This window comes from Pipra filicauda, unplaced genomic scaffold (assembly GCF_003945595.2).
Source record: "Pipra filicauda isolate LSUMZ 115617 unplaced genomic scaffold, ASM394559v2 scaffold195_size2193078_pilon, whole genome shotgun sequence".
In the NCBI taxonomy this organism is placed as follows: Eukaryota; Metazoa; Chordata; class Aves; order Passeriformes; family Pipridae; genus Pipra; species Pipra filicauda.
Genome location: NW_024104304.1, coordinates 1,404,623 through 1,428,630, shown reverse-complemented (window position 1 = coordinate 1,428,630; position 24,008 = coordinate 1,404,623). Strand labels below are relative to the sequence as shown.

General features: G+C 36.5%; 1 protein-coding gene across 4 annotated transcripts in view; it reads left to right on the top strand.

Annotated features, from left to right (window-relative positions):
- Window positions 1-24,008, top strand: part of KHDRBS2 (KH RNA binding domain containing, signal transduction associated 2) — a 366,426-nt gene that overhangs the window by 310,153 nt on the left and 32,265 nt on the right. For 2 of the 4 annotated variants that reach the window (XM_039380435.1, XM_039380437.1), the window contains exons 8-10: window positions 4,368-4,426; window positions 18,604-18,777; window positions 20,722-20,773. In XM_039380435.1, the coding sequence (XP_039236369.1) occupies window positions 4,368-4,426; window positions 18,604-18,701 (157 nt within the window). In that variant the 3' untranslated portion in view covers window positions 18,702-18,777; window positions 20,722-20,773. Of the gene's footprint in view, window positions 1-4,367; window positions 4,432-18,603; window positions 19,694-20,721; window positions 20,774-24,008 lie in introns of those variants that run through there. The other 2 variants (XM_039380434.1, XM_039380436.1) reach the window with 2 other exon arrangements.

Here is a 24,008-nt window from a genome sequence, read left to right as displayed (position 1 = left end):
AACTAAATAAAACCCACACACAATCAAAAAGTATGAGGGAACAAGAAGTACTTGAATTCTTTAGTTCTTGCAATGTTCTGCTGCCTTATATTACTGCAACTGTAAGAGCAGCCAGGGAACCAGATGGTAACGTTGCTAACCCAGGGTGTTTTGCCAGCAGCTTCTTGCAGGAAGAGATTGGTCAAAGGCTAATGCAGTCTATTCATTAATGTCATGATTTTCTGTACCTAACCCCACTGACCTCTGAGTGGTGAACATCACACTTCCCCTGGGTGGCTTGCTGACCCAAGAGTCACAGTTTTGTGGCTTCAATCTTAACTCTTTTGTTTGTGGTTCTCTGCCTAAACCACCTTAGAGCACTGTCCAGCCTTTTGAGTAAAAACCTGTGTGGTTTCCTATTGGTGCTGACAGAATCAAACTGGAATTTGTTTTTCCTTTAACTAATGTCAATTTGAAAAAGTACCACTTAACAAGAGGTTAAAAGCCTCTCCTGGCTTTTAAGGTTTCTATTTAGATACAGTCTCTCTACTTGGACCTTTGTCATATCATAGTAGCCCTAGATAATTCAGGTTGGAATGCACTTAAATGGACTCTTATCTCTCAAATAAGGAACATCCTGTGTTGGGTTTTTTGGTCGTTTTTTTGTTGTTGTTGTTTTTAAACTGATCTGGCTTTATCAGCATGAGAAGAGATCACAAACTTATAGAAACTTTGATCCCAAATCTTTAAAATTAACAGGTTCAAAAACATTAACCAAAATAAAAAGTTAAAAAAATAAGCCTAAATAGGTTACAATTATGAAGATTAACCATATACATATTACTAATCTCCTTGCACACAGAATAGGAATTAGGACAGAGTCATACATCTTTGTTGTAAAAGTTTCATATAGATAGAGATGTAGATAGAGATCAGAGCTTCTCAGATACAAAACCAGTTAAACTACTTTTGAGATACATGCCCGTGTGTATATCAGTTATTCCACAAGTGCTATGTATAGAAAGCTACTCAAGTCTAAGTCATGGCATATCAAGATCTCTGTTTCAGAAGCCTGTTGTTAAAGTACAGGGCACATAAAAGCTGAGAAGTTGGTAATGAGTTAATCCTGTCTGCTTTATAAAATGTATTGCATCCTGCTTTCAGGTGGGTGCATGTACTTAAGTAAATTACACTTTATGTTGCTTGAAAGTAATGAATGCTAATGACAGATAATGGTGTTTTGTTTCCAATTAGCACTGCCAAGATAGTCACAGGTTTCTAGAGCTCATGATCACTGTATTTTCCAAGAACAGTCTGAGAACTATAAAATTATATAAACAAGTTTTATTTATGCTGAATGTATTTCCTGATTGTTTCCTTCTCAGTTGGCCATAATGCAAATGAACTATATCTCTCTGTAGTTTAAGAATGAAAAAAAAAAAACCAACTATGTCTGTAAAGCCATAATCTGTCACACATTTTTATAGACATCGCTCATTGTTCACTTTGCTAAAAAACAGAGGAAAATTTTTACAACTAAATTCATGTCATAGATTATAGTGAATATTCAGAGAGGTTTAAAATAGAGCAGACTAATGGATAAGCAGTCTGACTCACAAAATATGAGTTTAAATCTGGTATTTCATACTAAGAAATAAGTTTTCTTCACTTAGGTATTCTTCAAAACACTTTCTAATATGAGTTGGCAGGGGATTTGAAATGCTATTTTGGCTCAAATCTATGAAAAAGATGTCTTACGGAGGCAAATAAAGTTGGAGAACTTAAATGACAATCATGTATTGTGCTATGAATTATGTGTTTTCAGGAATGTAAGTATTGTGCTCACAGACATCAAATATGCAGTATATAACAAGTTACTTCCTTTCTACAGTTGCAATGCCTCTTATTTTATAATGGTGTGTGTATTAACTTAGTATTCTGTTGATAGTGTATTTTGGTTCCAAATGTTTACTGCAGGATTTTTATCTCACATCCTTATTTTCTCTATGATTGTGTGTTTTTTTCTCTAATAAAAATGTACAACAACAATAACGTAGCAATGAATTTTTTACCTGCTGTTGCAAGTCTTGCATTCTGCTGGATGTTATATTGGTGGGTAACAGCTCAAGGCCTGCTCAGTGACTACAGAAAGCAGCACTGCTGTTGATAACTTACTGGCCTTTGGACTGGGTCCCAAATGCTCTCCTTTTAAAGCTGACCTTTGGTTGCAGCTGCTTTGGTTTGTAAAACTGTATTGTAAAGAAATATCAACTTCTTATCTGCTGGCAAAAGATGAGAGTTCTTGCGTTCCTTCTCCTCTAACACCACTCACTAGTCCAACACCCTTCTCTACCCAGGAAAGCAGGCAGTATGCCAAAATGCAGCTTCTTAAATTAGACTTTTCATATGTCTGTCTGCCAGATCTGGGTGGTATGTCATCTCTCTGTTTCGAACATTGCAATAATTTCTTAGGTCTAAATCATAAACCTTGTATATATGACTAGATACATGATTTAACCCTGATGCTGCCAGTGCTTTAGTTCACCTTACATAATCCTGTAATTTCATTTAACAGGCTACTAAAATCATTGCAAAATAATACAGAATGCTTATTATGTTCTACAAATAGAAGATGTTTCTTGCACCATTTCAATAGGATGGTTTATAAATTTGGATAATTAATTTTCAAGGAACTAGATGACTCTCATTATCCAGGAAGTCAATGCTCTGCGGTCATTATGTTCTGTAGAGCTCAGTTGGCTTTGGGAAAAATCTTCAAAAGTATTACTTTCATGTCACCTGTATGGCCACTTTCTGCAACTACTGTAGCAAATGGATTTCACTTCTCTGAGATACTGACATCAGCATAATTCATTCACTCACATGAATGACTTCTGGCTAAATAACGAAATTAATGCACAACAATTATAGTTGCATTTTCAGTTCAAAAAAACACCACAGACATTTGTAGCTGAAAACTGACTGTGAGAGTTGTGCCTAGCCAGACACAATTCAAAACAGCTTGGCTGTCAGTTTTCAGATACACACAATCAGTGGTCTCAAGTGAGATAGAGCGCATGCATTATTCTCAGAAATTATTCCAAGAATAATATAGATAGCTATTAAGTTCAAGAAATTAAAAATCTGATTACAGGCTGTTTGTGAACAAAGAAGTCAAAATTAGTTTAAGAAAATAATTGTTACAGATTGCATGTTTATCTCTATTGCACTTGTGAAATATTTCTACTTACACTCCACTGTCAACTAAGCTTCTCTCTCAAGGGTAAACTAATATTTTTAAAATAGTAATCCAATATGGAAAATGGCCTGAGCAATAATGTTATAATTAATGCAATATTGAGCTGATTGCCTGGTTCTGTTAATTTTGTGAGTCTATCTCACACAGTGTCCAAGAAAAAAGAAGCAAAAGTGACAACAACTGAAAACTAACACAGAGAAAGTGTCACATTTTCTCTTTGGTTCACTGCAGATCAAAGAAGTACAATGTAGTAGAATTCGTGGAGTTTGCAAGTTTTTCTGGGCAGAGACTGATTCTTGTTATGTCTGCCTGGTACCCAAGAACCAAAGTAGTCTGATCCTGAATTTGGTATCAGGTGCCACTCCACATAATAGCTGGGAATTGCTGATTATCAGGATGTAACTATTATCTAACATATTTTGGTAATGTTTTAATATGTTATTTACATAATTTTTGAAAACAATGAAAAAGTGAGTTTGAGACTTATAAGTCTGATTTTGCAGTCCTTGACCCCATTTCTTTCAATATGTGTTTTATTGATTACTGTATAAGAACTTTCCATGGATATCCAATAACTGTAAGGAAAAAGGCTGTGGAGAATCAGGTTTCTTTCTACAGGCAGTGGAATCATGCTTTCTTCTTCAGGATCAAAGCTGGAAACCTGTCAGTGTTTTTGGTAAATATAAGTAGTTTACAGGTTCCACACCATACAATACAGTCAGCTTTGTGAAAGCAAACTGTGCTGAGTTTGATAATACATAAATGTTTGGAATTACAGGTAAATGAGATCAGCATCTCTTTTGGCAGTTTAACAATACTGAATGATACAGTGGATGGTCTTTTTGCAGACTTTATTTTTGCAAATAGAATTTCTTCAGTCTTTGTCACATCTAGGTTTACATATTTCGGATCAAATTTGTTTTATGCTCAGTAGATAAGAAATGTGATGTAGCCATTATTGTCACTGATACATTTTCCTTCATGTTTTTAAAGACTTGCTATCCCTGAAACTAACTGGACTTTACTATCATGTCAGAGAGTTAAAATACATTTCATTTGCTGCGCTCTGTTTTTGTTTTGAGTTGGTTACCCAGGATAATAGTGACATGGCTTTCTGAATTTGTTACAGTGTGCCTGAATATTATGACTACGGTCATGGAACAAGTGAAGAGGCTTATGACAGCTACGGTAAGGTCTGTTGTACCTTCAGCAAGTGTGAAATCAAAAGAAAATATCTGTCACTGACAACTCAGAAATTACTTCCATATTCTTTTCTTTCTTTCTCTGCTTTTACAAAGATCAAACAAAATAGATTTGTGTAACTTTAGGGTGAATTTTGACTTATTGAAGTAGGACCAGAAAATTGGACTTATCAATTCCAATTAAAATTACAAAGCCAATTACTCACAGTCACAGGTCAGTTTAACTGAACTTCAGCAACACTGAAGTTTCTGATTAGCACCTGAATATATTTCACAGTGTTAAATTTCAATCTGCTTGATATGCCGACAATACTATGCATCTGCTGCTGTCATGTGCATCACTTCAACCAGCAAGGTTTGTGAGATTTTGAAATACAGTCTTTAATCAAAACGGAAAGAAGGAAAGGGCGCTGTAACACCATGGGAACCCCCACTGTACTAAGATAAGGGAGCATCTCATGCCACACTAAGCAGTATGAGTAGAGGGAGAGTTGTACTCTGCACTTCCTCACCGAGTCTGTGTCTGAGCTGGAAAAGTTCAACTTCATGGGAACCAAGGGCATGAAAGGAAACGAAGTGTTGCTCCAATGAGTACAAACCATTTTCTAGATTGCTTGCTATTAGTGATATGCTTTGATCCGTGTTTTCCTGACAGTAGTTATCATTACACTATACCATCAGATGGCAGAGTGAATCTCACTCTGAGAGTTTCACTGAAATAATAGAGCAAAGCTGACTACTGACAGCTTAAAGAGTGAACCTAGCATATTCAGGAGAAATGTCATGCTTGATTTACTGCTACTAATAAAGTATCCTATGTCTACATGGTGACTTCTGAAGCACTGTGAAAATGAGAGCTGGTGGAAATCATGCTGCAAATCAAAGTTACACTGAGGGGTTATATAAGGGTTGCTGCTTGAAATAATTTTATTCATGCAGCTGTGAAGTAAATGTCACTGTAATGCAAACTTGCAGTTTCCTTTGTATTGGTATAGAAATAGACATTACTGAGATGTCAAAATGGTTGCATTGCATAATCAGAAATAACTTAATTTCTTTGTATAATCAGTTCTCACAATACATTTGGATAATATAATGTGCAGTCAAGCACATTTTCAATGCTAAACAAGTAATAATAATAACTTATCCGTATGAATGTGAGTGGTTTGGTTACCCTTTGTTTTGTTTCCTTTTTGCCCATGCATTTTTAATATCTGCAGTGGAATATCTTTCTTCCCCTCTCCACTGATCTCCTGAATGCATTGCTAAGCTTTTGGGCTATGCAGAAAAGCATAGTCTGAGCTCAGCAGTAAGAATTACCCACTGTTTAACTTTTAATTACACTTCACCATGCTGAATCTCTATGTGCCTGGGCTAGACATTTAAAGTAGTGTCACTTTCCTTCCAATCTCTCATTTGTAAAACCAGAAGAATATCACTTGTTTTCCCAGCAGGGATTTTGAATGGACTAATTAGCTAAGGCTTACAAAGTGTTCGTACAGTGGCGTCATGACTAAATTTATGTTATGCATGCAGCTCCTTTTTTTTTTCTTTCCATTCAGCAGCTGAAACAAATTCAAAATACCTGAGTTTCCTTTACTAGATTTGTCTTAAAATACATAGCTGATAACTGTGGACTTGCTTTGGTTTTTGCTTGAACTATTTTTTGAGCTGGCATTTGAGCACAAAGATCAGAAATAGTATTATCAAAAACCTAGAATAAACATGGAATAATATTCCAAATTGAAATTTTGCTACTTTCTGAAAACAGATATGTTTATGTGTAAGTGTTTGTGCTCCTGTTGGTTCATTTACTTTAGCAGATTAGTAAATTTGCTAGTTCTGTGGTTTGGAAATCTGTGTGTGAACTTCCTTCATCCCAAAGTCACCACCATTTATCTGAGGAGGTAATCTGAGTATACAGAGCTGTAGAGCTGTAGAATCTATGCTTAACTTCCTTACTTTCTGAGTTCCTGGTGCATACACTGATGTTCGCTCTGTATCTGATTTGGGGCATCACCCCTTATCATCCTCTCACTTAAATTTACCCTAATTCTCTGTCCCCAGTTTTTACTTGGTTTTCAGGATGTTTCACAATTCATTGTGTCTCCTGAATCCATCCCACTGTATAAAATCAGCTGTCCCTTCATTTTTCACCATCCTGCAGAAATCAACAGTCTTTCATCTCAGTTCAGTTTCACACTTTGTTTTACCTTCCATAACAAGGCCATATTCCTCCTTTACAATTCTTTCTGGCATACCTCTGCAATTGAGAATTCCCTCAAACTGAATAAGACCACATACAAATGGTACATGAGCATAGAACTGGTGTCTTGTTGTCATGTCTTAGGTGTTTTGTGTAACAACTTGTCTTTTCACCCTTATCCATTCCAGTAACAATATCTGAATTATCAAAGATTTACTAGTTAGGCGTTTCTTTACTTTCTCCCATGCATCCTCTTGCTTCCAGCTTATTTTTAGGGAGGTCAGTCTCAATCCTCAGAAGGTTTTCTTTCATTTTCCATGAAGCAATGAATACTAGTAACATTACTTCATACTTACAATCTTTTTAAAGTATGAAATAGAGCTCTGTGTTACTTGCTAAGTATTATACAGCACCATATGATATGGTACTCCTCTATGAGCTGCCTCCTAGGACTTCTCGTTCTATCTGTTCTCCTAAGAAGTAGCAGGTGGGTTTTGTCTCATGGGTTCTTCTATGCTCCTTTTAAAAGCACTTGTGGAGAATTCTGACTAGGGAAACCGTTTCCACAGAAGTTCATAAAGATTTATGGATTTATGGATTGTTCACAGTATGGTTGGAGAAATCACAGGGGTGTTTCAGAGCAGAGCCCACCCAAACACCATTTAATCCTCAGGAAGTTCCATATCTCTTTTGATTAGATGGAAGTACTAAACAAGAAAGGGCCTAAGTCACTTATCTGAGGCTGGGCAAGATGGATTCCTACACACTATTCACCGCTCTAAAATCCACAACTAAAGTGCCTTAACAACTTTCTCATTTTCTATTGTGAAATTTCCTGAGAATTCCATCCCGTTCAAATCCAACCAAGGAAACCCCCAAGACAATAGCAAAGTCAGCTGAAAGGGGTATTTATAAAATTGCACTACTTCCCATGACTTAGGAATGTTCCATGAATGAAAATTCAGAGCACAGAACCCTCTCATGTAGTTAGATTCTTAAGCTCTATTGTGACACGCTTGTCACCCAGTCTCTCAGAAGGATCAAAGTAGAGACACTTCAAAGCATTCCCTGCAGCAGTCTCTGGGCACATGGAAATACACTACCAAGGAATTATGAGATTCCTACAAATTTTTTATAGGATCAGGATTATGCAGCTACTGCTAGAAATTTTGAAGATCACCGTTCCAGGCTGAGGAACATAAATTTGGGACGCAAACCTGAAAATCTTCTTGGGGATGTAGCCCTTATAGGCTTCCTCATGTGAGTTGTAAAGAAATATCTTTAGCAGGCTCTTTAAAGATAAAAGACCAGTCATTTAAAGTACTGTACAATTTTCAAAAATGTAAATCATCCTCATCTCTAATCACACTCAATAAACATTTATGATACTTATGCTACCGAAGGTTTTTATATATCTGCAGATAAGATTTTAAATCTAGGAGTCTAAACTAAGGTGACGGTGTCATGTTAACTTGATGTTTATGTTTTAAAAGAGAAGGCATGAAATTGGATTCATTTATGAACAAAAAGGTTTATATTCCTTGCTCTCATTATGCTTTAATAATTTTTTGGTTTCCCTTCTGGCAGTGTTGTCATCTGAGGAGATATCTAGAGAAAACATTAATTTAATGATTTTTCTTATAAATCGATTAGGATATAATGTACACCTAAAATTTGGTAACTATGAACCTTTCCTTCCTATATGTAATATCATGCCCAACTCCAAAAAGCAGCTTCACTGGACAGGACTGCTGTACATGAAAAGCCCTTCGTAAACTGTTCACGTTCTCATTTCTCTTTCCATTTCCCTGTTTTGTTTTTTTTAGAGGAAACAGAATTCTTGATAAAGTGTTGGGGTCTGTTAGGCCACATTAGAAAGATAACAGAGAGTATGACTTGCTAGCAAGGCACATCCAATGCCTTAGAAGCTGTATTAATTACATCTGACCTGCCTCACAGTTGTTTCATCTGAACCCTTTTTCACCCTTGTACTGATCAGAGCACTCAAGGCTTTGTTTATCAGCTACTGTTTCTGGCTTTGTTCTTCCAAAGGCTGGGGATTCCAGCAGTAAGCTCTGCCAGTTGCTGCTGCAGAAGGTTGAAGAGGCTCCCACCCCTGCTTCCAGAGCTTGAGACTGCCATAGCAGTGAGAGTGTGCCTGTTGTCAGATGCTTTAGTTCAAAGCCTGGTGCATATCCTGGCTTGTGTGTTGCTTGAAAATGGTGGCAATTATGTTTTTATGTCAGGTCATGAACTGCCGTATCTGAGAGGCTAGTACACACAGACTTCTTGCTGCTACTACCAAAAAAGCAGAAACCTTAGGTAGAGGGTGAAAGGATAGGGTTAAAGTCTATAACCTCCTAAACCACCACAATTAAATTAGAATAACACCACCTGCCAAAGGCCTTAGGCAAGAGTTAGGAAGGTTAATCTGAAGCTTGCCACTTACACAAAGAGGGAAGACATAAATGAACTCCACTCACATCCTTGCTGCTTTTCAGGAGAAGCTTGCAAGGCTGTTTACTGCATGTACTGCTGTTGCATCAAGGAGACATTGTTTTGTTTTCTGTCTTCACCAGAAATTTTCAGCTGTTCAGATTTTCTCTAATGACCATGTTTTGTGGTGCATATTCTACTCCAGTTTAGCATTAAGTGCTCGCAAACAACTGGGTATTTGGCTTTAGGATAATTCCATCTTTTAATTAAAATTGGAGAGTGTAACTGTTTAGTATAATTCCTTTTAATGTAAGACATCATTTAAGTTGTAAAATGCTGCCACTATGATTTAATTGACTATTTCACAAATAATTCCCTGCCAGTTACTCTATATGAGAGCTTTGCAATTGTGGTTTGCATTAGTTTACTAAGTAATGCTCTACAGAGATAGCACTTCATAAACAAATTCTTTATAGACCTTTATAGAGCTAACAACTAAAAATGTACAGCAATATTCCACCACATTTTCATTGTATCTTTTATTTTCTTCATTCTGTGTTTGTCCTTAAAAGTGTATTATCTAGTAAATTAAGGGTTTTTTACCATAACAGTGATAGTTTCTGCTGAATAAGTAAAACTAAGTATATAATGATTAAATGTGGGGAGGAAGGCATAAATGGAAGGTTCAAACTTCAGGAATTCTTATATATAGGTTGATTGAAGAGATGTTACCTTAGCAGACATAAATTCTCATACTGTATTAAAAGACATACGCGTGTTCATTTCAAGTAACTACCATTGTAGTGTGAAATAAATCCTGTAGTGATTAATCTATGGCAATGACAAAGTAAATGAAGCCATGTCACAATGTATACAGAAAAAATATTTGTACATTTTGAAAAAGCACTTCTTAGCAATTGCTCTCTGCAGGTGAAGATAAGAGGTTTTTTCAGCTATTGAGTCCAAGTTTCTTCCTCATTTTTAATACCTTTGGTATTGTAGATTATTGGTCCTAATATTCATTATGTTCGGCATGCTAAGGGTTTCTTACCCTATTTTTTTTCTAGCCTAGTCCCATTTAAATTTTCAAATGTAGGAAATCAAGTGCTCGAATAGCTCACAGTGACTGACATGCAGATGTAAGAGACATAGGTCTGATTCTCCTCATTTCAGTGTTTGACTTCATTTGACTTGTGATTACAGACAAGATCTTTACTAACACTAGTTAACAAAGCCTTACTAATATGCACGGATTATTCATTTATATCATGGGAGTGTATATATTTGGTATTTGTTTGAAAATATCACTGCAACATACCAAAGAAAACTTTGTTGTCTGGGTCTTAGAATCATCATAGAATGAATCACAGAATCATAGAATGCTTTGGGTTGGAAGGGACCTTAAAGATCATCTAGTTCCAATCCCCCTGCCATGGGCAGGGTAACATTTCACTAGACCGGGTTGCTAAGAGCTCTATCCAACCTAGCCTTGAACACTCCCAGAGATGAAGAATTCACAACTTCTCTGGGCAGCCTGTTCCAGTGCCTAAGCACTCTCACAGTAAAGTATTTTTTCCTAATACCTAATCTAAACCTACTCTCTTTCAGTTTGAAGCCATTTCCCCTTGTCCTGTCACTACATGCTCTTGTAAAAAGTCCCTATCTATCTTTCCTCTAGGCTCCCTTCAGCTACTGGAAGGCCACAATTAGGTCATCCTGAAGCCTTCTATTTTCCAGGCTGAACAAGCCCAGTTTTCTCAGCCTTTCCTCATAGGTGGTGGCCCTCCTCTTCACTGTATCCAACAGCTCAATGTCCTACATGTACTGAGGACCCCAGAGCTGGATGCAGCACTCCAGGTGGGGTCTTAGCAGAGCAGAGTAGAGGGGCCGAATCACCTCCCTTGACCTGCTGGACACACTTCTTTTGATGCAGCTCAAGATACAGCTGGCTTTCTGGGCTGCAAGTGCACGTTGCTGGGTCATGTCCAGCCTCTCATCCACCAGCACCATCAAGTCCTTCTCAGGCAGGGCTGCTCTTGATCTGTTCGTCCCCCAGCCTTTATTGACACTGTGGGTTGTCCTGACCCAGGTGCAGCACCTTGCACTTAGTCTTGTTAAACTGCTTGAGATTCCCATGAATCCACTTCTCAAGCTTGTCCAGGTCCCTCTGGATGACATCTCATCCTTGAGATGTGTGGACCGCACCCCTCAGCTTGGTGTCATCACCAAGTTTGCCGAGGGTACACTTGATTCCTTTGTCTGTGTCATTAATGAAGATATTAAATAACACTGGTTCCAGTATGGACTCCTGGACACTACTTGTTATTGATTTCCATCAGGATTCTGAGCCATTGACCACTACCCTCTGGATGTGACCGTCCAACCACTTTCTAATCCATCTTATTGTTAATAAAGCATCTCAGAAGCAACAGGACACAGACTGTGCCATTGTGGTGGAGTTTTTCTGCAGTGTCTCAACAGAGCACACATCTGGCCCACTGTTTAGCCCACGCTGGGTGCTTCTACACTAGCATAGGAACAGGAATGCTCTTTAGAAAAAGATTTCCCAGTTTTCTGTATTTTTTTTCTTCTTTCTGCATCATTGAATGATTTCAAAGTACATGACTTTTAGTTTGAAACTAAAGCAAAAATTGTAATCCCAACTGTTTGCGAAAATTCACTTCCAGAGGCTCAAACTCAGGCCAGTCTGAAATGAAAAAATCTCTAGAAGCCATATAGTGTGAACATCAACAATCCTCAGCATCAGCTGTTTCACTCTGCAGATAGTTCCCATTTGTATGCACTGTGTGCTAAGTTTGATATAGCACCTGTGTCCTGATAGAAGCTGTCCCAGCTAACAACCTTGCCATATGTGCCATGGTTCTGTGGAGTGTGCTGTGCTCCTGCATGATATTTTGGGGTGATAGAGGCATCTGGTGTTTTCCTGAGCACAAGGAAGATGTACTCCCGGCCCTGGGAACTCAGAAGTGCTCCTGAGTCTTCCTGTACAGTGCTCTATTTTTTCTTTCACTGGAAACAGGAGACAGTGAAGATTTCTACTGCATATGGATAGAATATATACCAAATAAATTGCCCTTCTTTAATCTTCTATTTCAGTCATTCCTATGCTTACTGATAGCAGCGATCCTGTTCCTACTGTGGGACAGAATGAACTGTCAAAAGTATTTTCTTGATTTTTTGCAAAATTTTATCAATTCTTTTACTGGTGGAATCACCTTAGCTGTATCCCAAGTAGCATTCACTCCCTCAGAGATTTATGATTTTCATAAGAACATGATTTTGAAAGTTCGTGGGGAAAGGAACACATTTTTAATTCAGCCATGATGACTAATGTGGGGACAATACTAGAGTTATTGCTGTTTTGTCAAGTCAGTGTTATAATTAGGTTATAATTCTTTCGAAAGTTCCCTATTTAAACCCACTGCATTCTTTTAACTGTCTGGATATTCTAAAACTTTAGTATTTCAGTTATTATGATACAACACTGAAAAAATCCACATGTAGCAAGAGAAAATAGATTGATTTTAATTTATAGTGACTTGTGCTTACTCTATTACTCCTGAATTATAAATCATTTTCTATGACAAAATAAGCATAAGTAAATCATGCAAAACTTTCCTATGTAATATTTCAAATGTAATTTCCCTGCCTTGCACCGTGGGAACTGTTGACTTGGAGAATCTAAGACAGAAGTCCTGTAATACTGATGTGCATCTATTTAATTCCAGATGCAATATACCACTGCACATTTCATGTTGCATGACCATAAAGTAGTAGAAAATTTGTTTTTACTGAAGAGAAAAACAAAACTCCCTCACACTGTCACATTCACAGTCGTCTCACAGCAACACTGATAATAGTCTGTTTCCTCCCTGCATTACAGTTTCTCAATCTGGTTGCTGATGTACTTTGATGCTGCTCCTTTCCTGCCTGTGGCAGGTGTTCACTGCAAGAGTGGCTGAAGTCTTCCAAGAAATCATTTTCTGTAGCTCCTGCTGTCGTTACTTAACCTGCAGGGGGGGGCTGGCAGAGGGGCGTGCACAAGCTCTTCTCATCTCCTTCAGTGCTAAGTCAGCTGGAGGATGTCTGTGATTTTTTACCACCTAATTAAGCCAGGGAAGCTCACAATACTAAAGTAGATTTGGAGTAGTCATGCAGTTTAATTTGTTAGCCCTCCTGAAGAGAAGGTACTGTCAAGCATAGGGGCAGTAGTCAGGGTTTTTTTAACAGCTATAGACATGTTCAGAAACTAGACTGTTAAACCACAAGGTTTTCCATTAATTTCTAGTTTTTAAGCTATATAGCTATATATAGGTTTTATAGGGTTTTTTATAGGTTTTTGAGCATGGTGTAAGTAAGCATAATGGTTTTGAGCCTGTGTTTTGAAATCATTTTTTGTCTTCTGAAGATTCCACGTTTCAAAGAAGAAAGGTACCATTTGTGATTTGAAAGATAGTCACTTAGCTGTTCTCACAAATTATAAAATGCATAGATGTCAGGTCAGAAAATCCTGTGTATTTTTCAAGGTTTGCAGACAAGCAAGAAGAGACCTGAAGAGTGAAAAAAATAAGTGGATGCTCTCCTTAAAAAAAGAAAAAAGACAAATACTTGTTCTTGAATTTTTGTCTAAAATAATATATACCTGTCCAATTATGACACAAGAAGACTGCCGCTGTCTTTTCCGTGTGGATTTATGGGGTGAAACATTTGCTTTGTCAATGTTAGTTGAGCTTCAGTCATTAGCTTGTGTAGGGCAAATTTTCCATCCACTGCTTAGTACTTTGTCTCCATCCATCTTTTCATGGAGGGAGAAGTTTGGAGGCTTACTAGAAATACAGCACAAATTGAATTATCCAAAGAAAAGCATTCTAATTTTCAGTGTTCTCGCTTTAAAGCAATATGTCTGGTTTCTATTGGGTCTTCTGTTCAGCACATCTATATCGCTTTTCTCTTACTGCTCAGGCAATTAACTACATCTCAGAACACCCCAGGGAGATAGGTATTCTTGTCTCATTCTACCAGTGAGGAAGCCATACCACAAAATATTGAACAGTTATCCAAGGTCACTGAGCAAACAAGGAGTAGAGCTAGTAATCACAATTCCTGAATTCCACTTGAGCTCTATCCCAAGTGCAGCATGCTCTCTGCACATGCATGCAGTATAAATGACCTTGCAAAAATGGTGGAGATTTTTGCTTATAGGAAATAAAAATATTTTATTCTGAATTAAAAGCAACTTCTGTTTCTAAAACACTGAAAGCTAAGTGAAAAATTAAATTAAACCATTATACTACTTGCTGTTATATACATCATAACTATCTGAACAGAATAGCTCTTTTTAATCTCTTCCTGGCCACCTGTCCAAAATAATTGACCAGAGATTAATAAAATTGTGCCAAATAATTGTGGGCAACAGTCAGATGTTAAATAATTTTTTAGGAAGAAAAAGTGATCAGGTCTTTATTATTACAGGGACTAAGCAATGAATATAAATACAAAAATATTAGGAAATAACACGTTCATATGTAAATCGCGTGCTGTTAATATGTATCTTTTTTATTTTAAAGCATCCATTAATGTGATCTACCTTTTAATTATTGCATTGTTTCCCTTTTTGCATTTGTCGAAGAGTTTTATTCACTGCTGGAAAATTCCATGACAAAGTTGCAGAATGCAGATTGAAGAGTGAAAAAAAGGTGTCTGAATATGTGCTTTTCTTGAATCTTGTACTTGAAGTCATTTAAGCATATGATGATATCCACATGGATGAGCCACTGAATTTTTCTGTGCTTTCAATAATACGTAGGTAAAATAGTAAGACAGAAACAACTTCATATGTACCTCTCTCTGTGCTATAAATGTTACCATTTAGATCTCATGTTCAGAGGAAATTCTCAGCTTAAAAATGGTATATTTTTTCATTCTGTCTCTCCAGTAAGAAAAAAAATCTAACTATAATTTTGTATTTAAACATTAGATCAAAGCTAATGAGTCTCCTAGCAATGATCAAACAATAATCTTCAAAGATAGCCTCAACTAATATATCAATAGTCTGTAATAGATACTGAAAGCATTTATATAACTCAATGAACACAGTATAATAAATAAGAGTCAATCTGAACCATAAAAAGCACTGCAAAAATACTAACATATCATTTCAATCAGTCATAAACCAAGGGTGCTGATTGACTGTGATAATAATTAATTTTATATCCTAAAGGTGAGCTTCAAATACCAATTGACAGGGAGCATACAGCAAACTGAAAGTATGCAGTGTAATCAAAAGGGTTTTGCCCATGTCTTTAATTTCTTATCAAAGAAGCTACAACACTTGTTACCACACCCGCAGGAAACCTCATGCCCAAGCACACTCAGATTCCTCACATATAAATGCTATTAGGTTTCCTTCATGCTGCTGTAACTTATAGTTTTAGTTTCTGAAAGCGAAACATACAGTATTTCTCCTTAACTTAGAACGTCAAAGTTGGAAATAACACCAAGTTCCTGAAAAAGCCGGACCCTCTGCCCTCAGTTATTAAGTTGTCTGTGTGGATTTCTTTTCAGTCACAGTCTTTGACACCTGATAGCACTGGGGACAGTCAGAAGTGAAAAGGACAGGGCATGAGTGGAGCCTGCTGTGGCATAAGGACTGGATGGGGGTCTGGACGTCACAGAGGGAAGCGAAAGGTCAAACTGCACAGAGTTTCTTTCAACAGGAATCAGAAGAAGGAAAAAGAGTCAGCATTAAAACACAATGACCGCCCTGCACATTTCTTCAGCTCTTGGTCAGTCTCTCACTTGCAGTTCTCCCAATTACCTTTCCATCTCCAAAGCTACACCTATTACCTGCTCTTCACCTGAAATCCCTCTCACTTTCCACTTCATTAACATGTGACTTTACTAAGATTAAGGCTCTCTTTCTGTCCCTTTTTGGTACAGTCTTTCAGAGACAGACTCTGCTGTTCTGTTCTCAAACACAGTGAAACTGAGCCTGGTAATCCAACAAGCTACTGAGGTAGTCTATATGGCTCCAATCTTCTAAGACTGTTCCTGAAGACAAGAGATTTCCATTCTCAGAAGCCCCGTTTCTTCCCTCGATGCTGAAAGAAGAAAGCTTACATTGGACTTCTGAAATGGAGACATGAAAGACCAGCTTGGCACATCAAGGAACCTTTAATTACTAGCATGCAGATATGTTGCTGTTCTTTAAAAATCCCCACAGGAAAAAACCCACTAGTAATCTGACTTCTTTTTTGGTGTGGCTCCATCTTGAAATTTGTTGGCATAGTGTGATTCAGAGAGTCTTGATAGCGCTGCTCCCTATCATGTTCCTTTCTCCACAATAAATATATAATCCTTACTGCTGTATGAGTGGTAGATGCCAGTGTTTTCCCACTTGAAGGCCGTAATCCCAAAAGTTCCATCTGTGTTTTGGCTATGGATTCACCTGTTAGTACACTAGGGTCTATCGTGCAATATCAACAGGAGCTGTTAGCTGTCAACCATGGTGTCGATAATGGTGTTAAAGTTTGAAATCAAGCAATAGGTCCACCATATTACTGAAAAAGAGACCTGTACCACAAATTACAATTCTGTTTTTGTACTCTATCAAGAGCAGCAATTTGGTTTAAGAACAGTCAAGGAAAAAAGAGCTTCCTCCAGTTGGTAATATAAAGTCATTTTTCACTGCATGAGGACTACCAAAAATACTGCACATTTCACCTTTGTATGAAGGTGTTTCTGTCCAGATGACTGTGAGGGGACTGAAAGGGAACAAGAAATGGGTTTGTCTTTGTGTTGTACATTTAGTGAGTATTTTTACTACTTCAGTCGTTTTCATTTATATAAATAAAGCTTCTCCTTTTCCATATAAATCTCACTTCTCCCCGAGGCCTCTCTGCAAATGCAGTGACACTTCAGCAAAGGGTAATTGAAGTTGCAGCAAATTTACAGCAAAATGCCATTTTTAAAGGGAGTAATGAAACATATTGCAGAGGGAGGATTTTTAAATTCACTGTATGGAAACTGATTCCCTCTAGGAATGAGAAACCTGAGGATTTAGAACTATATCATATTGGCTGCGTCTTCTTCAGCCCTGTAGGCAATAGCTTTCCACAGTAAACCTTGGTTTCATGTGACCATAAAACCCCTGATATTCAACAAGAGAACATCCTGAAGAGCTCAAAGAAAAAGAAAATAAATGGAGTGCACCAAAAAATCACAACAGGAGTGTTTCTTGTTCCATAGCAAGATCAGCTGCTACCAAATCTTCTCCAGAGATGTCCACTCCTAATACATGCAACCTGAGCCTCACTGTAAGCTGTATAGCTGCTTTTCCTTCGTACTCTGTGCTTTCCTCTCATACCGCAAGGCAACAAGATAACAAAATGTAGTTGCAAAGAAGACATCTTACAGAGAAGAAATAGCTTTCAGAATTTTAACAGGCTTTTTATGTTTTATATTTTCATTTTTCTGTTTTCACATAGCATTATCATTTTACAAAAGGAATCTTTGATACCTCTTTTAACCATTTAGTATTTTTGTCTAGTGCCAGCTAATTATTTTCTTAGTGGCCACATAAATCAGCTGTCATTAGCAAAAACAAGATACTAGGAATGTTGCACAATGATGTGTTATAAGATCGATGATACATTATGGTTTCTGCATTTCCATTTTAATCACTCTGTATGATCAGTTGAAGTCAGTGGAAGACAAAACCAGAAATCATTTCACAATCCACTAGCTGATTTAGGAGAGAATTCAAGTTTTGGGTTCAACTGCTAGACCACAACTGAAGGTAATTTCCTGATTGCTCAGAGTTAGCTTCCAAAATAAGGAAGCTTGTCAGGGAGGAGGAGAAGATTTATAAAAACTTTGTAAGAACTGAACTAGATTTTTTATCTTTCTGAGCATATTTCATTCACAGAATTTGAAAAAGTATTCTAAAGATAATGCAAAGTAAAATCTCTTTTTGCTTAATGCAGTAGGTTCACTGCTACACATTGTTTTTCTTCCATTATTTTCTTTCTTTTCATCTCAAATGGAAGTAAAAAATCAAACATACCTCTCTTATCCTTTCATGATTCAACTTCTCATCTTGTTACCATACCAATTACATTAAATGCTATTCAAATTTGTGCTTTAACTTAAATGCTAGAAACTCAAAGCATCAAATAAATTCTGAACTGGTAGACTTACACAGTAATTTTTCCAGAGCTGACTGTACCATCACCACAGTAGTTTTTCATTCTCTGCTGAAAGTGAAGGTGTAAGACTTTTTTCTTCCTGAGATAGACTGATTGCCTGTGTAGAGAAGTAGGTTAGTTTTCTGTAAGTTTTTGTAGGAGGGTAAAGCAATGGATGATAACACCATCCTCATTTTAATTTTATAAAGGTTTCAGACAAAACATTCAGGAATTTTGACAACCATTAGCAGTGGCATCCCCTTGTTCTTTCAGTTTTAGATATTTACAAAATTTGTTTTTCTCTTCTGTTTTTAGCACAAGAAGAATGGGCCACAACCCGTTCCAGCCTAAAGGCACCACCTCCAAGGTCAGCCAGAGGGGGTTACAGGGAACACCCCTATGGTAGATATTGAAGGTCCTCCTCATCTGTGACCTCATCTCAAAGACAATTAATAGCCTGTGGTCTCCACATAAACAGCAACAAGACAAGTAATAGTCCATTTCTTTTCTATCCTAGGGATTACTGCTCATTATTATCCTATGTACTACTTGTATTTCCTATAACATTGGCGTGACATTGGCATTAGTATTATTTTATAACACGGACTTAAAAAAACAGACAAAAATCCTTTGGCAAACATTGTCTATAAACTATTCAAAGATGATGTTCTATTGGTTGTATTCATTGCTGTGTGTAACTTAAAAAGCATGACACTGTTACAGATCTCGAGTCTCTACATACTAGCTAAGGCTGAGTTTCTGTTTAGGGTTGCTAAAAGACTGTAATATGATTATTTTTTTCCTTTTCCTTTTTCTTTTTGAACCAGACAATAATCAAGCTGTAGATAAGATGTTTAACCTGTCTTTTTTAATATATGTTAGTTTAGATTAAGATGTTCGATATTCAGTTTGTAAATTTAATTTTAAATGCTGTTTTAATGGGGTTGAAAACAAGCAGCTACTGTATGTATGTAGCTAACTGAAGTTGTTCAGTGTTTTAACCTGTATTTGTTAAAAAAATCACTTAAAGTTCCATGTGTAAGCTTCTCTAAATAGGAAACCATAATTTTGTCAAATATGTTTGCCATAATTTGTCAATAAAGCTGAAACCTTTTGTAACAAACTAAATTTGGAATTACTTGTTTTCTAGCTTTAAATGCCTGCTTTATTTCTTTTTCAAGAGATGCCTAAAATGTTTTTTATATAAAAATTACAAAAATGAACCCAAGCCTGTTTTAAGATTTTTTGTGTAAGACTTTAAAAGTTGTATTAATAACTTCTGGTTGTTAAATAATTTAAAAGTTAACAAACTAAACTGTTACATGAATCATGGTTAGTATCCACTAATGTATAACATGTTAATGGAAAAAAATGCTTTAGAACAATAAATGGATTTTAAACTATCCTTTAAGCTTGATCTTGCTAAACACAAACTCTGATTGACTTGTTTGTATTAGCATGTCTCTCGTGAGAATGTAATGGAGTTTAAAGAGGTAAGATTACCACTTACCACTGTTAGACTGTCTAAATGCTAGTTCTTCAACCTTTGAGTTTCCCCGCACATTAAATATCCCATTCAACATGTAAGCATTGCATAGATTCACCTATTTGTTTTCACTCAGAAGAGTGCGTTGACTGCATTTTTCGTAGTATATAACAATTTGTCTTGATAAACAAATCATCAGTGTCACTGCCCAGTTGTTGGTACTCAACTTCAAAAACTTTATTTGTAATTTTCAGTGCTAAATATCACCGCCCTTGAAGGCAGTTTAGAGGGCTGATATTCTTTTGAGACTATCAGACTTGATGGCTGATGATTATTAAGGAAATATGTCGCAGGACTCAAAGGATGACTAAACGTTAAACAGGTAACACTAATAGTAACTCTGTAATTTTGAGTATGCAACAGTAATGTAAAATATTCTCAGTTATTAAGTTACTGATAGTTAAAAAAGTAAACCTACCAAAAGATAACAAATAGGTATATAGGCTATTAAAACAACTAATTAACATTAACTAGTGACAACAAAATTATTCTACAATATATAACCCTCAACGTAATAAACAGAACTAAAATTAACAATAATAGTAATGCAACTCTTGCTAACAACAAATATATAACCTAAATTTTGATGAAGAAAAAAAAAAGAACAGAAGACTTGATGGTAGGGATGCCAAAACTGTTTATCCTTTAAATACAGTCTTTTTGTTTACAGTGGCTTTTTGTCAATGTGATTGGTTTACTTTTTTGATGAGACTAAAGTACAGGCCGATTGCTGTTCAGTTTGTGAACAAAATCTCTTGCAGCTGGAGTTGCATGCTAGCTCTTTTTGAATAGTTTATGATGAGTATGTTTTGTCGTTTGAAGTGTTTAAGTGAATTTAGTAGGCTACATGATGGTTACACTGAGTTTATTCTGTCTCGCTGTTTCAGGGACTCACAGGCACTGGACAGCTAAGCAGCAGATCTGCTGAGAAGTGGTCAGGTAAGCTTTGCTGCATCTCAGGGGGTTTTCCTATTTCCTATTTTATCTGTGCATTTGTTTTTACTAACAACATATTCACCAACATTTTTAAAATAAATATTTCTTTCCAGCAATGTTTCTCTGCGTAGCAGCATAATGATTATGGTGTAATGGCAATCAAATCATTTATTTTTATATATTATGATACCTCTCACTTAAATAAAAGAAGTGTTGTCATCTAGCTTTTTAATGGTAAATATTAAGATGGTATATTTTTATAACTGCTCCTGCTAAAAACATGAGCTGCTGTTTATTAAAGGTATGCCTACATTTTGAAAACATAACTAGTCACATAACATAAAAAAATACACCACTAGCTTATCCTTGCTTCTGAAAATATGTATCATTTCTTCCTATGACAAATGTATCTGTATAGAGACAGGAAGTTTGTTATTTATTCTTATGCTTGGTATGTTTTTCCTTTTTTATGCTTTAGAATGGCAAGGACATTAATGGTATTACTATGCAATGGCATGGATCAAGGCATCACTTTCTAATATTTCTCTGTTTAAATACGTTTAAACATAAAGTTTGTCTTGGATGAATTTTTTAAATAGACTTCAGATTATATATGAGATTTTGACTGAAGACAAATTTTGGCTGGAAACAAACAAAAAAATTCAGCTCAGTTACAACTTTGTCCACAGATTCAAAATTCAGCTCAGTTACAACTTTGTCCACAGATTCAGAAGCGTAAACCTAATCACAATACAAAACCTACAAATTCTCGTCCTCTTTCGTGATTGTTAAACCAGATAAGAGTTAATAAACAAAACTGATGACGTTGTGCGCCAAATACACAATCTTAGACACATTTATTACTCTGGCATCTTTTCCCATGACTGTGGTCTGGCTGATTTAACATTTTCCAGCTATTGTGGTATTCAACGGTTACTTACAAACCGCAAGTTGTATTGTATAGCAAGATATAAAAGATTTAATTTTCCTCTCCAAAGGGTTGCCTCAAGGTCTTTATAAATTAGTTTTATTTATGTGCTGCAACCACTCTACAGGCCAGAGTGATATAACATGGAATTAAGGTTTGTCTGCATATTGCAGGCACATCAGTGTGAATGTACCACTGTAGGAAAAAGCTTCCATCTACCCACCTTGCATGTAGTTATGCAAATTTGCTTCATTCAGGGTATATCTATACAAAAATGAAAAATACTTTTCACTCCTATAAATACATTTTCATCATACTGGTTTAACTGTGATTATAAATTACTATACATTATAGATTTTACTATATAAGTATTCCAGGAAATGCTCACATGCCTTATTGAAATGATAAATTACATAAAGCTGTGACTAGGTCATACCTGATGTGAGATCCAGGGCAAAATACATAAAACTAATTTCTCACTTGCATATCAGATTTTTATATGAGGGTAACTACTGTGAACTCCTTGAGGATAGACTCCAATAAATATAGCTTTTTAGCAGAACAGTGTCCTTTAATACTCCTGTCTCCAAGTCCACTTTAAAGCCATTATTTGTGTAGATTAAAAAAATGGCAGAATGTATCAGTAAAATTATGCATTGTGAAATATTCTTATATAAGAATTATTTAGAAAAAGTAGGTTAACAATTAACAGTGTAAGCAACTGTTTTTGCAAACAGTTTTTCTATTGATTTTCAGGAAAATAGTATGAAAAATTACCCATGACTTCATGTGTTCTGTGCCAACTGCAAAGTATAGTTCACAACTGTTTCTGAAGTCTTGCAGTTAATCAGCTATGTCTTAGGAAAACAAAAATCTACCACCTTAATTTTTGAAAGAGTAACAAGAGAGTCTGCCTATTCTAATTAACAGCTATCTTCAGGTCTTCCGTGGAACGTTGTGACATATTCCACACATCCACCAGTCAGCTCAGCCATAATTTTGAGGTCCTGAAAATTTATGTGCATCATCAGAAAACACATAACTTCACTTATGCTGCAGATCATTCCAGGACACTAGTCACCAGTTAAACATTTTCTTTGGCTGAATTCACATATCAATTAGTTTTATTTGTAATAGGAACTAAAAACAGTATAAAATATCAAAACAATGAGTTAAAAAACACTGGAAAAGAGAGGCTGAAAAAGCAAAATCTTGTTAAAATATTCTAAGATTTTTTTACTTTGTTTGTCCAGGTTGACCTCATCTATAGAACAGTTTGATCTTTAAAAGAAAAGAGTGCAATATAGTTTTTAGTACTTAAATCGACAAATTATATTTTAGTCTAGGAGATGTTTTGCGTGTATTCAAGAGCCATTTTAACTAGAAAAATTAGATATTCCTAAAGAAGCAACCTCTATTAGAAAATGAAGAAACACCATGTAATTATTTCTTTCCTATTCAGCTTATCTTACTCTGTTTTAATAAAGGGCTTAAATCTTCATATGAATAAATGAAAATCTTAGGAAATTCCTGACCTCACCACAAAGGATGCTGACAACGTTTTTCTAACTCTGTGAGGTCCTCAACCTCCATTCAGAGTAACAGCGCTACAGCCATAAAGACAGGAGATCTGTCTTCTTACTCCATGTTCAGTCTGTAGCCCAGCCATAATTACTCCATTATACCCAAACCTGCTGACTTCTAAACTGCATAACACTGATGTTACTGAAAGTGAATGAGTGCATGAGTGCATGTGCTATCACTGTGTGGTAGCTCTGAAGAAATGGATGTGAACACCTTGTGACTAAGCATGGCAGGCTGGAAGAACCTGTCTCCCTATTGCCAGAGAACCAAACTACAGCCAGTACTGCGCTTCTGAGCTGAGTATCAGGAATTTAGTAAAGCGACCAAGTTACTGTTAGAATCATCAGTTGAAAGGCTTAATATTTTACCATACAATACGGATTTATAGTCATGGCTAGGCTTCACGAATGAAGATTTGGGAGGGGCTCTACCCGCATTTGTTACAAGCGCCCTGGTGGCTAAAAAGGCCAATGCAAGATAGAGAAGTCTGGTTGCAAAAGGCACAGCAGAAAGACTCCTTAGGTGCTATTGACAAGATGTGGTTCTTTCTGCGTTTTGTTTCTCCTCAAGAGTAGTCCCGCGTGTGTTCTCAAAAGAAGCAACAGCGTTATAGATGGTGTGTCTCCAGACCTCCTGACTGGAGGCCAGAGTAGACCAGTGATGAAGATCAATATGGCCAAGGCTGAGATGTTGTTTCAGGAAGTCCTTGTATCTCCACTTTGGGGC